Source organism: Mirounga leonina, unplaced genomic scaffold (assembly GCF_011800145.1).
Source record: "Mirounga leonina isolate KUSES-001 unplaced genomic scaffold, KU_Mleo_1.0 Mir_174, whole genome shotgun sequence".
In the NCBI taxonomy this organism is placed as follows: Eukaryota; Metazoa; Chordata; class Mammalia; order Carnivora; family Phocidae; genus Mirounga; species Mirounga leonina.
In genome coordinates, this window is record NW_023270451.1 from 3,893,782 (window position 1) to 3,910,984 (window position 17,203).

A 17,203-nucleotide genomic window follows, 5' to 3' on the forward strand; every position below is an offset into this window, starting at 1 on the left:
TAAAAAACCACCTTGAAAAAAGGTGAAGTTATGTTTCCCTTTGCCGCTCTTAGGTGTTCCCTCTTTCAAATGGACACTTGAAAAATAATTGCACTATCTCTCATTTTCACTGCAGTGATAATTATTACTTCTACCATACAGAGAAGATTAAAAGTGCAGAGAGGTTCAGCATTTTGTCCAAAGTGACACAGTTACTAAACGGTTGGGACAGCATTCAGGTACAGGTCTGTGTGAGTCCAAAGCTCACATTTTTCATCTCCTCAGTATTTCTTAACTCTGCCCTCCATATCCCTACCACCATCATTTAGTTTCTCTCCAGGATGCAGGCAAAATGCCCAAACCTGAGTTAAACAGTAGAAGCCTCCCATTTTACATGTTTTAAGTAGTTTAATGTTTGTTCGCCATAAAAATAATTTACTTTCCTAAGTTTCCAATACTGCTCCTTACTCAATTTCAAGATTAGTATAAGTCAAACTGGCTAAAATCTGTGAATCAGGGATAGAACTCAAAGACTGATGATCTAATGCCCCCACCTCCCCAAATTAGGTATTACTAGAAACTAGGTTGAAACTCTTTCTAGACGTTTTCTTTGATTGTAGGATAACAACGGCAAATAATGATGGCAAACAGCTAATGTTTATTAAAAGCACTTATTTTGTGCCAGGAACTGTTTTAAACACTCTACATATCTTAAACTCACTGAATCTTCAAAACATTCCTGTTAGGTGAGATTATTCTCCTATTACGATATAATGAGATGAAGAATTGGTCCAAAGTTACACAGCTAATAATAAGCAACCAAGCTAGGATTTGAAACCAGTCAGATTATAAAAAGCTTATATTCTTAACCACTTATGGGAAACAGTCTTTCAAAGCAATGAGCCAAGAGCCATTATGCTAAATTTTCCACCATCTGGGAGAAAAGGGGCTAACAAGGTAATGCTTAGTAAGCTATACTAAATTTGACTCCCAACAATCAAGTAGAGATGCACAGTGCAGGAAGTGGAATTTCACTGACAGAAAACATAATAGGCATGTAAAACTGACTCATTTAAACAGGTTACCATACAAAATTTTGAAAATAAAATACAGAATAGGAGGAAATGAACTGAAATGCTTATAACCAAATAGACTACAGGATACAAAAAGAACCATCCCCCTCTCCCCCTCAAAAATCAGAAAAAGACTGTCCAGCAGGAAAATTAAAGATGATTAAACAATTCATAAGAGAGGAAATCCAAATGACAAATTAATAATACAAAAAGATCCTTGGGCTCATAAAATAAGGAAAATGATCATTAAAAACATAAAAAGATACCATTTCACATGAATTAGCATCAGTTTTTAAAAGTCGTAAGGAATTGGGAGCAAGGAAGAAGGGTGTGAGAATAGAAACTATTCATCACCCCATGTCTGGTAAACACTGAGGCCGTGCGCATCCTAGAGCTGAGCAAGCACACCCCCTAGATTCCCTCCCATAGAGAGAACATGTGCCCATAAAGACATGTTCAAAAAGTCATAGAAACAGTTTTGGTAAATCTAAAGATCCAATAAGAGGGATGGATAAATGCCATTGGCTATGAAAATAAGTGAACTAGAGCTACACGGAATAGAACCAAATCTCAAAAGAAATGAATGAGAAAAGGTGAAAGCAAAACACTACAGAATATAATTTACAGAGAATTTAAACTGAAGTTTTTATGCTCAGAATTAAGTTTATTTCCCTAGTGTTTCAGAACAACAGTTCTCAGAATTTCCTTACAGGACTCCAACAAAACCTTTCAATTTATACTGCAAAGAAAATTTACACAATTTCTTTTGTATGAGGGGCAAAAGTGAAATTATCCATTCACACTGATCAGCCAAATTAACTGTAAGACTAAAACTGTACCCCCTAAAATACCAGAAAGAACAAAGTCTCATGTAAACAAGGTCAGTGTTGTATGGCTGAATTAGGACTACCTTTTTTAATTACTATGATCAATAACATTACAATAATAAAGTTTGGAAAAAAACTAAGTAATAACGCTTAGTGGAAGTTGACACCAAAATACTTGTTTTCAAGTACATTTCATTGCCTCATAATAAATACAATTAAAAAGCTATGGAAGTAATGACAATACCTCGATTTTTAGGAGGACCTTAAGGAACTATTTCAAAACAGGTTAACATATTTAGAAACTTGGACTTACCAATTCCCATAGTCAAAATCAAAGGCAATAGTTATTTCAGTTCCCTTTGGAATACTCTGTATAGAATAAATGTAAAGATGTATGGTTCCATCTTCAATTTCATGCCTCACCTGTTAGTTAAAAGAATAATTTTACATTTTTATAAATTATTCTCTATCTTTAGAAGCACCTCATCCTGCAATTTTGAAAACTTTTCAAAGTAATTCATGAGTACAATGGGAAAAATATGCAATTACAAGACTTGTAACTATAAATCGTGGTAGTTGCAAGTACAGTGATGCAAACTCTACAGTCCACCATGTAGCATTAAAAAGCAAATACTACACTTCATTGACTGCAAAATGCATATTTTTCCCCTCCCCCTGAAATTGGGAGTTTTATAAGGGATGGTACCTTCGATTTGATGACATGAAGTCATGAGTAATGGTACAGTTAATACCATACTTACACTGTTCTAGGTACTTCACATGTATTAACTCCTTTAGTCCTCTTAACAAGTTTTTAAAGGTAAAACAAGCATAGGCAAGGTTACAAAGCTGGTTCGTCAAAGAGAAGACACGAATCTAGAAAGTTCTGGTTTCAAAACCTATACTCAACTGTAACATAGCTATAAATTAATGTTTATTTTGGCGTGTGGAAAAAAAAACCCAAACCAAACCCAGAAATACTACTTTAGGCTCCAAATTAGAACAGTTTTATAAGAAATTTTATAGTAGCACATATAAAATCTACTTTAGCTTTCAGTTTTGTCATCTATCTTGATCCAATCAGATCATGTATTTGACCCATAAATAGAGCTTCAGAAGTAAACAGAAGTCCAGTATTTTCTTTTACAAAGAACATCACAATTTCTTCAATGTGCAAAGTCATTTTTAAGACCTCACAGCCCAATATCACCTAATTTTTCACAATGGAATCACACTGGGCAATAATAAAATGCATCAATGGTTAAAAAGGCTACCAGATTTGTTTGATACTTGATTCCATACATCCCCCAAACCCCTGCCTCCCAAAAAGATTTCTATAAGCTTACCTCTGCATTGGGTGTACAAGAACGCCTGATGAACCGAGCCTCATTCCCAAAAGTCCTTGCATCAACACACATTTCTAGCCCGTGAAATTTAGAATAAAATAAAACAAAAGGATATGGTCTACAAAGAAAGAAATGCATTATAAACATTAACATATTAACAAACTTATAAAAGACTCAAAGTAAATAGTGAAGCCAATGGGCGCCTGGGTGGCTCAGTTGGTTAAGCGACTGCCTTCAGCTCAGGTCATGATCCCAGAGTCCTGGGATGGAGTCCCGCATCGGGCTCCCTGCTCAGCGGGGAGCCTGCTTCTCCCTCTCCCACTCCCCCTGCTTGTGTTCCCTCTCTCACTGTGTCTCTCTCTGTCAAATAAATAAAATCTTAAAAAAAAAAAAAAATAGTGAAGCCAAGATTTGAATACAGGCAATCTGATACCAGAACCCATTCATTAAGGGCTAGTTCATGCTAATTAGATTTTTAACTGCTCCAATAATCTTATCTAAATCAAAGGTAATTAATTGAAAGTAGAAATTCAAATTTACAAGGAAAAATAAAAAGGGAGTGACTACTGCCTTTACAGAAGGATTCATAACTGGATGCCTTTAAAATCCTTATTTCCTAGTGCACTTAAGTTTGATTTATAGCACTGTTTCAGATAAAATTAGTATGTAAAAGTATTCTTGTTTATGTTTCAAATCTTAAAAACTCAAGTTATAAACAAATACTTTTAATAATCATATAGACTGAGAATGTTATCTCTCTAGAGATACCAACTATTTCCAGACCTCAGGGAAGCAATGGGTCACAACATCAAATCCCCACCAAAATCACAAACCACAGAAGAGACTCCAGAGACATTCCAGTACCAAGAAAGTGGCAGTTAAAGTGGTGGCAATAATGTAAGAGCAAATCTAACATCTAATAAAGAGGAAGGGGTTTTTTTGCCTGTGATCACCAATGGTCTTTTCAGGGTCTACCAATTATGTTACAAAGAGTTGGGAAAGGTACTGGATGCAGAAGGAGTCCTTATAATCTTAGGTAATCATTAGAGTTTTTAATTAACATCCACCTATATTGCTGCAGTTTATCTTTGAAGTAGACTGCTGTAGGAGTGTCAGCAAGATAGAGATGGGTAAGAGACTGAGGAATACATCTGCTTTTTGCTATATCTTATTATAGTTCAAAAGTTATCATTAGTCACTGTTCAATCACACTACACTTTTAAATGTATCAAAATGATCACTTAGGAAAGCAAAATACATACGAACACAGACAGCATCTCAGTAAAATAGCCAAAAACAATTCTTAACTACAGATAAGTGGTAAAATACATGAATATACCTCTTAAAGAAATATCCATTTGCTTCAAACTGTTCTCTTAGCATGAACTTCCCTCTGTACTCAATGATAAGTGCATCAGGAGGCAAATCTTTTGCAGATTTCAGAATTTTCTTATTTTTTTGTATATGGCTCTAAAATCAGAGAAATGCTGAGATTAATTAAACCTGATTGCTTTCAATATAACTACTCGAGATATGCATTAGAAAATGGTTTTTCTTTCGTAATTTTTTTTGGCAAATGATGTACTTACCTCAACAGGAGGTTTGAAGAGCAAACTGTTGGTATTCAAATCTGATTTATTTATTTCTTTTTTGTCATTTCCATTGCCTAATCTCAGAGCTATTCTTTGTGCCTCCCTCTGAACACCCTCACTATACTGGTTACTGTTTGCCTCTTCGTATCGATCCATCCACGCTTTGATTTTTGTCTCCCATCCAAAATTTGAACCATCAGATGAAGGATCAATCTCTGGAGCAGAACCCTAAAACCATAGCAAACTAAGCATTAATATCTGGACTTCTAAGTATTTATATGTATTTATACACACACACACACAAATAAATGATAATCTATGTAAAAGAACATAATATAGGGGCGTCTGGGTGGCTCAGTCGTTGGGCGTCTGCCTTCGGCTCGGGTCATGATCCCAGGGTCCTGGGATCGAGCCCTGCATCGGGCTCCCTGCTCAGCAGGAAGCCTGCTTCTCCCTCTCCCACTCCCCCTGCTTGTGTACCCTCTCTCGCTGTGTCTCTCTGTCAAATAAATAAAATCTTTAAAAAAAAGAACATAATATAAATCTGAGTTGGTCCTAGACAAAAACAGACCACAAATAAGCAGCCTACTATGTCTTTATACTGCATGCCAGACAAATAAGGACTTAGAAAACTAAAGGAGGCCCCATGATGTTGCACTAGCATAAATTCAGGCTTCAATGACACCAGCACTGTAGCCAAATGGAGGCCAATAATAAAACTGCAAATACCCAAAACTTTGTGGAGTCACTGTCAGCTAATGGTTAAAAAAAAAGAGCGTAGGGGCACCTGGCTGGCAAGTCAGTTAAGTGTCCAACTCTTGATTTTGGCTTAAGTCATGATCTCAGGGCCGTGAGATGAAGACCCGCATGGGCCCCCGAGCTGGCCGTGGAGCCTGCTTAAGATTCTCTCTCTCCCCCTCTCCTTGTGCCCCTCCCCCACTGCTCTCTTGGGCACGTTCTAAAAAAAAAAAGATAACATGAAATTTTTTATTAGACTCTATCAATATCTATCTTGTACTCAGTTCTGATAGACTACAATTTTAACATGTTTTATTTAAAAATACACTTTGATATCTTAATTTAGTGTAATTTCAAGATCTATAATCAACTGTCCACATGATAAATTTGACATGAGAACAAAATGTCTCACAGAATGTAAAACGACCCAAAATGGTTCATAGTCTAAATTCAAGGGTCACAGTAACAGCACGGACCTTTAAACTTAAATACTTGCTCTTCATCTATACCTCCTACTAAAAACCCATAAGATAAGAATGCTAAATGCCAAGTACAAAAAGTTACAGCCTCTCTTAATCTGTTACAGAGCAAAAAGGGGGGTTGCCTGGCTGGCTCAGTCAGAGGAGCATGCGACTCTTGATCTTGGGGTGGTGAGTTTGAGCCCCATGGTGGGTGTAGAGATTACTTAAAAATAAAAAACATCTTTAAAAAAAAAAACAAACAAAAGGGGACACTTCTCTTGCTGGAATGCAATTTATAGATAGGCACAATTACCACACATTTTAAAAATATATTAAAATGTGGACTCCCACAACAATTCTTTTTTTTTTTTTTTTAAGCTTTTATTTATTTGACAGAGACAGAGAGAACAAACACAAGCAAGGGGAGTGTCAGAGGGAGAGGGAGAAGCAGGCTCCCCACCGAGCAGAGAGCCCAACGTGGGGCTTGATCCCAGAACCCTGGGATCATGACCTGAGCCAAAGGCAGACACTTAATGACTAAGCCACCCAGGTGCCCCTCCCACAACAATTCTTATTTGCAATCTTAGAATGAAAATCAATCAATGCAGATAACAAAAACATTTATGTTTCATTAGCATCATTCAGATTTCTAATTTATAATTGGTTTTAACACATGACATTTCAATTTTCTGTAAATGCTATTCATCAGTTTCTTTCTACAACACTGAACACCTTGATGAGAAAAGATTATTTCTAAAATATGTACAACCTACATAACTAAAATTTTAAAATCACATGTAGAATTCATAAAAACCCTTCTATATCCTGTTAGACATGTACACACATACAGTAACACTAAAATTTATCAAAAAGTATCATTCTTTCCTACAATGAAACAAACTATAGTAAGTTGTTCAACTATTTGACAGGAGTAGGTTTATTTTTACCAACTGATATTTTATGTAATTATAAATCCCACATTATAATGACCACCTTGTAACAGATTTTTACACAAATATGAAATACTACATGTCAAAGCTTTCATCAGCTTTATTGAAGAAATCTTAAATTTTAAAATTTTTTCTTTCTTTTTTACTCTCTCCCCCACCCAAACCTTCTACTGACCTGGTATATATTAGATACAGTAAATTCTTCTGTATCTCTTGAACCTATAAATACTATAGAATTATTAACTGGAACTGTTATGATCTCAATGAGGTATCTCTGAGTGAAGTAAAAAAATATCTTTAAAGATGCACAAAGCATCATTAAAAGTTTACTTCCTTAGTCATTTCTTTACATAACAAATGAAAATATTTCACTTAAGTAAAAGATGCACCATCTTCAATAAACCTGCTATTGGAATGACTGCATAAATTAGAAAGAAAAGGAAACTATCAAGAATATTAAGTCTCCACTAGCTGAATTCAAAAACTTTTTCAGACTGTATGCTATGTCAGAGAATATCCCATAAACCCATAAATATACAGTAAGTATAAAATCCCCAACTTTAAGAACATTCTATGAAACTTTGGGCTTGCATTCTGTTGAGTGACACCATGTATTAACTTTCTTGAGAAAGAACTACAAAAGCATGCAATCATCATCACTAGACAGCTGCTTAATGATCTGTTTTCCAGAGAACGTGGAATAATGAGTAACTATTATGCTTTACACTATGGGCACAACAAATATACTGTAACATGCTCCCCACATCCTATTTTACTATCTGACAACTTGAGAAACCCATTATCCTTGAACCACATCACCTCGAAAGCTATAGTCACACTACACAGCTGACCTCTGCGATCCAACACCTATCTTTTAGGGGGAGGCAGAGCTGACACGCCTTGCCTCTCTCAGCAATCTGGACATCTACAAAATTGAGGATATATTCTAATTAATTCAAGGTACAGGGGACTACTTTGTACTTCAATGGTGATTTTATAGTATTTTATAACAACTTACTTGACTAAATCACTAGAATCCCAATTATACCAAAAAAAAAAAAAAAAAGCAAATTTTCAAATTCTCAGTGTGATTTTGCATTCATATGTCCAGTATACAAAGTGGTACTGGGAGGCATGGAATGCAATAACTGAAATTCAGATTATCCAAAATCTGATATTAGCAATTACTTATATACCATCTCCTTTTGCTTAATACTTTAACAGTGTGAATAAACTCCAGAAGTGGCATATTAATCAAATGAGGATTCTCTATGGTGCCACTTCTCTATGGTGCCATATCTTAAAGATAATAAGCAATGACATGATACACAATGAAGAGAACATAAAGATTATGTACAAGCAATCACTTAGTAAGCTCCTGAAAAACTGACAGTTGGTACTAAGGACTTAAATTTAATGTATTTACCTTTACTCTTGATGACTTCCTAGATCCTTCACGAAAGGCCTGAAATAACATGAAATTCTAAGTTAGTTTTTTTTAAAACTGGATATAATATTTAAGAATCAATCAGTTCACTAAAGTCATCTACTACAATATTACTCTATTATTAACAATAGAATGCAGATGGGGCACCTGGGTGGCTCAGTCGGTTAAGCATCTGTATTCGGCAAAGGTCAAGTTCCACATCAGGCTCCCTGTTTAGTGGGGAGTCTGCTTCTCCCTCTCCCTCTGCCCCTCCCCTCCACTTGTACGCTCGCTCTTGCTCTCTCTCTCTCGCTCTCAAATAAAATCTTAAAAAAAACAGAATGCACACTTTGTATACCTGAAACTAAAGTAACAATGTATATCAACTATACACAAATTTAAAAAAAAAGAACGCAGACTATTGAAGAACATGAGAATATGTATATGATGTTGCTTTAAAAAATCTCAAATTTTCTGTAATATTACAGTAATTTTTTGAAGTCATTAGGTAAGTTTTGGGAGTGATAAAATAGTGTTACTACTTTCTCTAAGTCAACTAGTAAGTGTATTTGAACATGTAGTGAGGCTTAAGTAATAAACAGTTATATTTATTCAATAAATATTTAGTAACAGCTCACTAATCTGCTGGGTCCTGAAGTAGTATTTAACATTTAATTCCTATCTTTGTCATCACTCCACCCCAAAGTCTCTAGGGAGACTAACAAACATAAACCGAGAGTAAGCAATATAGATCCAAATACACTTAACTGTCAAGTTTATGTGTAGACTACATGTCAGAAGAAAGCAGATTTATTAACAAAAACAAGGCAATGAACCTTCATGGAAAACATGTGAAAAGAGCTAGGTAGACTTTGGAGAATGGAAGTACTCAGATGAACAACTGAAAGGAACACAATCCTAGTACTAAAGAAATATGAGGGGCGCCTGGGTGGCTCAGGAGGTTAAGCGTCTACTTCCGCTCAGGTCATGATCTCAGGGTCCTGGGGTCAAGCCTTCCCCCGCCCCAGGGGGCTCCCTGCTCAGCAGGGAGTCTGCTTCTCCCTTTCCCTCTGCACCCCCCTTGTGCTTTCCCTTTCTCTCAAATAAATATTTTTAAAAATTATAAAAAGAAATATGAAAGAAGGCAAATAGGAAAAAATACGTCACATTCAAGGAAAAACTAAGACACATACTTGTACCTACTAAAGAGTAGGACATAAAATTGGCTAAAAATTTTAAATTAGATCATGGAAGCCTTATTTAAAGTCAGATTTTATGATTCCGACTTAAAATACAGGTATGCTTTTCTTTATGGTGGACGAATCAATAAAATACTTCTGAGCAGAGATGTAAGAACAATATTCCCAGGAAACATAACCAAATGTAGGATGTTGTGAAGCAGAAAGAGGATAAAGTTGGAGAAATTAAAGATGGTAAGTTATTACTGCACTACTATGAGGTGATAAGGGTTTGTAGAAACAAAAGGAAGAAAAATAAAAATACAAGAGACATTCCAAAGGAAAAAAATCAATAGTGCTTTTGAAAATAAATCTGAACGTCCAAAACTAAAGATGATTTAAAGATTTTTGAGGCTGGATAATGGCTATGCTGCTGAAATTAAAAAAAAAAAAAAAGAAAGAAAAAAGAATTTGAAGGATAGTCACAATACACGTCTTTTTCTATGTTATTGTGCATCATTAACAGTATTAAGAGTTCATGCGGCACCAGGGTAGCCCAGTCAGTTAAGTGTTCGATTCTTTTTTTTAGGATTTTATTTATTTATTTGACAGAGAGAGATGGAACACAAGCGGGGGAGTGGGAGAGGGTGAAGCAGTCTTCCCGCCGAGCAGCAAGTCTGATGCAGGGCTCGATCCCAGGACCCCGGGATTATGACCCGAGCCAAAGGCAGACGCTTAATGACTGAGCCACCCCGGCACCCCAAGTGTCCGATTCTTGATTTCTGCTCAGGTCATGATCTCAAGGTCAGGAGAGCAAGCCCCGCCTCAGGCTCCATGCTGAGCGTGGAGCCTGTTTAAGAGTCTCTCTCCCTCTGCCTCTCCCTCTGTCCCTCCTCTCTTAAAAAAAAATAGTATTAATACTTCATGTCAAAGTCCTGAATTACTGAAACACCAATACCTTGCTAGGGTTTTATTAGTATTTAAAAACTGTTATCTATCCAGAACATCTACTGTAAACGCCATTCAAATTTTTAACAATTAGCTATAACAGCAACAGGCTGAATAAAAAGCAAAACCGTATACATCCTCTGTTATATATTTTTTAATTACATATTAACCTCAAATAATAGTAAAACCTTAACAATGGGTACAGCAAACTAGATCTTGTATGCACAGTTCCTGGATTTTTTTTTTTCTAATCCTTGTCTATATTTACTAACAACACAAGAGAAAAATCTCTCTTTAAATATACAGCAATACTCTGAAATAACTTTGACACAATCAAGACTCGGGACTGATTCATTTTAAATAGCCAAAAGTCATTCCAGCCAGAAAAAAGGGCAGAATCTATGCTTTACTCAAAAAATAGATTTGTTAAACCAAATGACCTAAAACAAATATACAAGGATAAAATTTCCAAGTAACATTTTTTTGAAAAGATTTATTTATTTGAGAGAGAGAAAAAAATAAAAAGGAGAGAGAGAGGGCGAGGAGAAGCAGACTCCCCACTGAGCGTGGAGCCTGACTGGGGGCTCAGTCTCACAATCCTGAGATCATGACCTGAGCCAAAATCAAGAGTTGAAAGCTTAACTGACTAGCCACCCAGGCACCCTTCAAGTAACTTTTTTTATTTTGAAGATTTTATTTATTTATTTGACAGAGAGAAAGCACAAGCAGGGGGAGCGGCAGAGGGAGAGGGAGAAGCAGGCTCCCCACTGAGCAGCTGAGCAGGGAGCCCGATGCAGGACTTGATCCACCTGAGCTGAAGGCAAACACTTAACCGACTGAGCCACCCAGGTGACCCTCAAATAACTTTTTTTTTTTAAGATTTTATTTATTTGACAGAGAGAGAAGGAACACAAGCAGGTGGAGTGGGAGAGGGAGAGGCAGGCTTCCCGCCAAGCAGGGAGCCCAATGTGGGGCTCAATCCCAGGACCCTGGGATCATGACCTGAGCCGAAGGCAGATACTTAATGACTGAGCCACCCAGGCGCCACTCAAGTAACTTTTTTACAATAAATAGGAAAGCATAATTTGAAAGCATGAGATGAAAAAGGTGAGTCAATACCAATCATGAATTCCTAAATTGCAAGAGGCATTTTTTTTTTAAGATTTTATTTATTTGACAGAGAGTGAGGGAGCGAGGGAACACAAGCAGGGGGGAGCGGCAGGCAAAGGGGGAAGCAAGCTCCCCACTGAGCACGGAGCCTGATGCAGCTAGATCCTAGGACCCTGGGATCATGACCTGAGCCTAAGGCAGATGCTTAACTGACTGATCCACCCAGGCATTCCCGAGAAGAGAATATTCTAAATGGTGAAGGGAACAGCATAAGCAAAGATAACACCCAGTGGGACACCTGGCTGGCTCAGTCAGCACAGCCTGTGACTCCTGATCACAGGGTCGTAAGTTCAAGCCCCACACTGGGTGTGGAGCTTACTTAAAAAAAGAAAAAGAAAAAGGTAACACCGAGAAAGTGCAGGTAGAATTTAGTAACAAATTATTCAGAATGGATAAAAGACAGGTAGAAGAATAGCAGAACTGGAGAGCGACATAATATGTGAAGACTGCTATAGTCAAAGTATATTTTAAACAGGGAGGTGAAATTAGAAAATTCAAAGTACATGCTGCCTATTAAACAACCAGATAATATCATGAAGAATTACTCGTGGAAAAAATGCTTTCTTTGAAAAAACCCTGATTATATATCTAGGGATAATTTCACTCTATAATAGCAATATAGTCATCATGAAAAGTATTTTTTACCTGAGCAGACAAAAATCTTCAATAGCAATTATAACAAATTTAATGAAAAAGTGGCCCAGAAATGGTTTTGTGCCATTATATCCTTGGGATAATTTATCACATAGAATTTAAGTGAAAGAAATCTACATGATAAGAAATTCAACAAATATGGAGGCTTATTAAAATGATTAAATATGGGGCGCCTGGGTGGCTCAGTTGGTTAAGCGACTGCCTTCGGCTCAGGTCGTGATCCTGGAGTCCCAGGATCGAGTCCCACATCGGGCTCCCCACTCAGTGGGGAGTCTGCTTCTCCCTCTGACCCTCTTCCCCTCTCATGCTCTCTCTCACTCTCTCAAATAAATCTTTAAAAAAAAATGATTAAATATGATTCAGAGAACTATAAACAATCATTCACAATCATTCTGTGCTCCTTTACCTGTTCATAAGCTATTAAAAATTTAGGACTGTTATTTCTGTTTTGTAAAGCAGCAATTTTTTCTTTTTTATTTTAGCTTTTGCATTTCTTTTTTTTTTTTTTTTAAAGATTTTATTTATTTATTTGAGAGAGAGAGAATGAAAGACAGAGAGCATGAGAGGGAGGAGGGTCAGAGGCAGAGGCAGACTCCCCGCTGAGCAGGGAGCCCGATGCGGGACTCGATCCCGGGACTCCAGGATCATGACCTGAGCCGAAGGCAGTTGCTTAACCAACTGAGCCACCCAGGCGCCCCTAGCTTTTGCATTTCTATGACTAGTTTCATTAGTGATGATTGCAAATCATTATGCAAACATTCTTCTCTATTACACTCCAATCTTTAAAACATATTAAAATTTTAAAATGAGTTTTAAAAAGCTTAGATTCTGCCATCTTTTCTGGCTACCATCCAATACTCATCTGCCTTTCCTGTAAAACTCAGCTCCCACCACTTCCCATATACTCATCTTAAGAAAGGAAAAACTTACTTTTTTACACTTTGCAATATTTTGTTCTTTCTCCCCACTTTTTTTCCTTCTTTTATCATTAACCTTGGAAACTCGTGAAGCAGTTAGAGTAATCGATGTTGGGGTGTGCTGAAATGCAGTATATAATTCCACAGGAACCTCATCACCACTCTCGGTTGCACTGGTATCACCATCTTCCAAGGCAAAATAAAAATTATTGTACTTGTAATACTATTTCGAACAAAATAAAAAACAAAACAGCACTCTATATGGCAAACTTGTATCTCCATCTGTCTGAAGAATAAACATTTTTTTTACTTCCTCACCTCACCCAAAGTAAGATACATTTAAATGCAAACTGCAAGTACCATTTCTTATACATTAAACTAGATGCAAAAGTCTGACAATATACTGAGATGCCATGACTGTTGGAAACCAGCACTTGCATAAACTGCAAGGAAATTCAAAATTCCCTATGAAAGGGAATTTAGCCATATCTAGCAAAATTCTCCATTTACCCTTTCACCCAGTAATCCTATTTCTAGGTATGTATCCAAAGATAAAGTGAACGAAAATCCAAAAACTTAACCAAGACGGTTTCATTGAAGGTACTATTTGTAGTAACAAAAACAAAACAAAAAATACTGGAAACAACCTATATGTCCATCAAACAGAAATAGTTCAATAAACTATGATTATTCAAAACCATTTGTATTAATACCGTTTTAAGCCAAAGTGAAAGTTGTACTGTAGCTATACTTCTAAAATCTATTCCTAAAAATGAAAAAAATACTATTCCATATGATAAACTAATGGATCACCATCTCCCTGAAAAGCCAACATATTTTAATACTTCCTTAAACCAATTTGTTACCTTTGTAGAAAAATATGAATGATTTAATTTTTATTTTCCTCTACTTCCCACATTTTCTAAAATAAGTACATTCTTGTTCTATAATCTATAAATAAAAAAAGGCTGTTTAAAATCTCTACCTGATTCTAAGTCATATATACAATCAACATTCACTGGCAAGGTGTTTACATCTGACTAAAATATACAGGCCACTCATTCTCTCAATCACACTAATCTTAATTTAGTATAGATCCTTTTCACCTACCTGACATATTTTCCCTCTTCCGCCGTTGTAGGAGCACTGCCCTCTCTTTATCCAAATTCCTGTATTAAAATATTAATGATTATTTATCAAACTTTCATGAATTTAGATATAAGCAGATCCGTTTTAAATGTGATAAACTTCACAATCTTTCTGATGTTCTTACTGAAAAACGAACAATATAAAATATATGTTTTGTCCCTGGCCTTAGTTAGATCTTATCTAGCATAATTAGCAGATGACTGTTAAGTGACTCTATTGCACTCTTTTAAGAAAATAACTTTTTACTTAGGAAACTAGTATTTTTTCAAATTAAATATTTAAAGCAAAAAAGTCTGTTAAAAAAGAATGCTATTTCATGAAAAAGATGGAGCATCTTGAAGGGATGGAAAGAAATGAATCAATCTCTATATACTACTATAAAGTGATCTTCAGCACATTATTTTTATTATTATTTTTTAAGATTTTATTCATTTATTTGACAGAGAGAGAGAGCAGGAACACAAGCAGGGGGAGTGGGAGAGGGAGATGCAGGCTCCCCGCTGAACAGGGAGCCCGATCCCAGGACCCCGGGATCATGACCCGAGCCAAAGGCAGACACTTAAGGACTGAGCCATCAAGGCGCCCCTTCAGCACATTATTTATTTATTTTTTTTTTAGATTTTATTCATTTATTTGAGACAGAGAGAATGAGAGAGAGAGAGCACATGAGAGGGGGGAGGGTCAGAGGGAGAAGCAAGCTCCCCGCCGAGCAGGGAGCCCGATGCGGGACTCGATCCAGGGACTCCAGGATCATGACCTGAGCCGAAGGCAGTCGCTTAACCAACTGAGCCACCCAGGCGCCCCTCAGCACATTATTTTTAAGAGAAAAAAGGAAATGTGGGAAAAACTGTAATATACTATCACTTACCTAAGTAAGGAAAGGAATATAAATATGTATGTACATATCTGTTTCTAATAAGGAAGCAAACAATGGAAAGAATAGTCTGTTTTTTATCTTACTTCAGGGGTGGAAGGACATAATCACATTAAGTATATAATTATAAAAATAAAGTATAAGAAGCAATCCTAAAAATAAAAAATAACTAGATTACTCCAACATTTCTGATAGGAATGTAAAATGGTACAACTGATCTGCAAAATATTTGGACAATTTCTTATAAAACTAAACATGCCACCACCATGTGACTGAACAATTTGCACTCTTAGGCATTTATCCCAGAGAAAACAACCTTACATTCACACCAAAACCTGTGCACAAAATGTTTACAGCAACTTTATCTGTAACAGCCCAAAAGTGGAAAAGACCCAAATGTCCTTCAATGGGTGAACGGTTATACAAACTGTACACATATGTCACAGAACACTACTCAGCAATAAAAATAACAAAATACTGGTATATGCAACAAATGGCTGGCTCTCCAGAGAATGATGCTGAGTAAAAAAAAGCCAGTCTTTTTAAAGGTCACATACTGTATAATTCCATTTATATAACGTTCTTGAAATGACAAAATCATAGCCATGGATTACAGATTACAGCAATGGAGTTGCCAAAGGTCAGGGATGTGAAGGGTGGGAGAGGTGGGAGGTGGTGTGGATGTAAAAAGCAACATGAGGGATCCTCCCCATGGAAATGTTTTGTTTCTTAACTGTATCAATGTCAATATCCTGGTTGTAATATTGTATTAATAGTTCTGCAACATGTTACCACAGGGCTGAACTGGGTAAAGGATACAGAGAATCTCTGTATTATTTCATAACTGTATGTGAATCTACAATTAACTCAAAAAGTTTTATTTTAAAAAAATAAAAAATAAAATAACCTCATCAAGTATCCAGCTGGTGTTATAATCACACAATGTATCCAGCTGGTGTTATAATCACACAATGGAATCCTTCTAAGGGACTTTAAACACAGTTAACTATACATTCCTTGTGGAACATAACTTAAGGAAAAAAGTTCTAAACTCTTTTACACAGGGGCACCTGGCTAGCTCAGACGGTAGAACATGAGACTCTTGATCTCAGGGTTGTGAATTTGAGCCCCAAATTGGGTGTAGAGTTTACTTTTTAAATACATACATACATACATATACATACATAAACTGTTTTACATAATCATATGATTGGTGCTAGTGTTGGTATTGTTACTCTGAGACTGTTGTATTTTTCTGTGAAATGAAGCAACTGAGTAGTTGGTGAAATTCTAATTACATTATTGTCTATGTTGCTGGGAACTAGGAGATATAAATGGAATACCGAAATGGTTAAATGAAAACCTTGTATTCCTAAATTTAAATTGCAATTATCTGTATAAACTCAAGTACTTTATCTTAAAAATAAACACACAAAACGTATTTCCTAGCTTTGTCTAAAAAGACAAAGAACTAGGAACAGTGACCAATCCAGTAGGAAAGAGCATGACTAGCTCTCAGATTCTAGAACTGAAAACCAATTCTCAGGAGTATAAAATAAGCTCGAGACATCTTGTTATACAGAAAGCACAAAAACCTATCAAGTACCACTAGGATACTGTCATAAGGGCTCAAGAGCCAACTTGATGAGGTTCCCAATGACCAAAACTGGACAAAATTTGAGTATCAATAAAGACAGTAACTGCAATGGACTGATATCCAAGATGTTTAAATCCCTGAGTTCATAATGATACTTAAATTACTTTTTAGTATTCTGAACACTAGTAAATAAAGGGTAAGAATCAACAAGCATTTATCCTGCCTTTCCTTACCAAAATACAGTTGACTCTTGAACAACATGAAGAATTAGGGGAACCGACCCCTGTGCAATCAAAAATCCACATATAACTTCTGACTTTCCCA

At 36.3% G+C, this 17,203-nt stretch overlaps 1 protein-coding gene across 4 annotated transcripts in view; it reads right to left on the minus strand.

The window, feature by feature from the left end:
- Window positions 1-17,203, minus strand: part of KMT2E (lysine methyltransferase 2E (inactive)) — a 91,964-nt gene that overhangs the window by 23,747 nt on the left and 51,014 nt on the right. For all 4 annotated transcript variants that reach the window (XM_035020390.1, XM_035020389.1, XM_035020391.1 and 1 more), the window contains 7 exons: window positions 14,370-14,428; window positions 13,273-13,445; window positions 8,393-8,431; window positions 4,815-5,045; window positions 4,565-4,695; window positions 3,226-3,343; window positions 2,193-2,302 (listed from right to left, as the gene is read on the minus strand). In XM_035020390.1, the coding sequence (XP_034876281.1) occupies window positions 2,193-2,302; window positions 3,226-3,343; window positions 4,565-4,695; window positions 4,815-5,045; window positions 8,393-8,431; window positions 13,273-13,445; window positions 14,370-14,428 (861 nt within the window). The remainder of the gene's footprint in view (window positions 1-2,192; window positions 2,303-3,225; window positions 3,344-4,564; window positions 4,696-4,814; window positions 5,046-8,392; window positions 8,432-13,272; window positions 13,446-14,369; window positions 14,429-17,203) is intronic.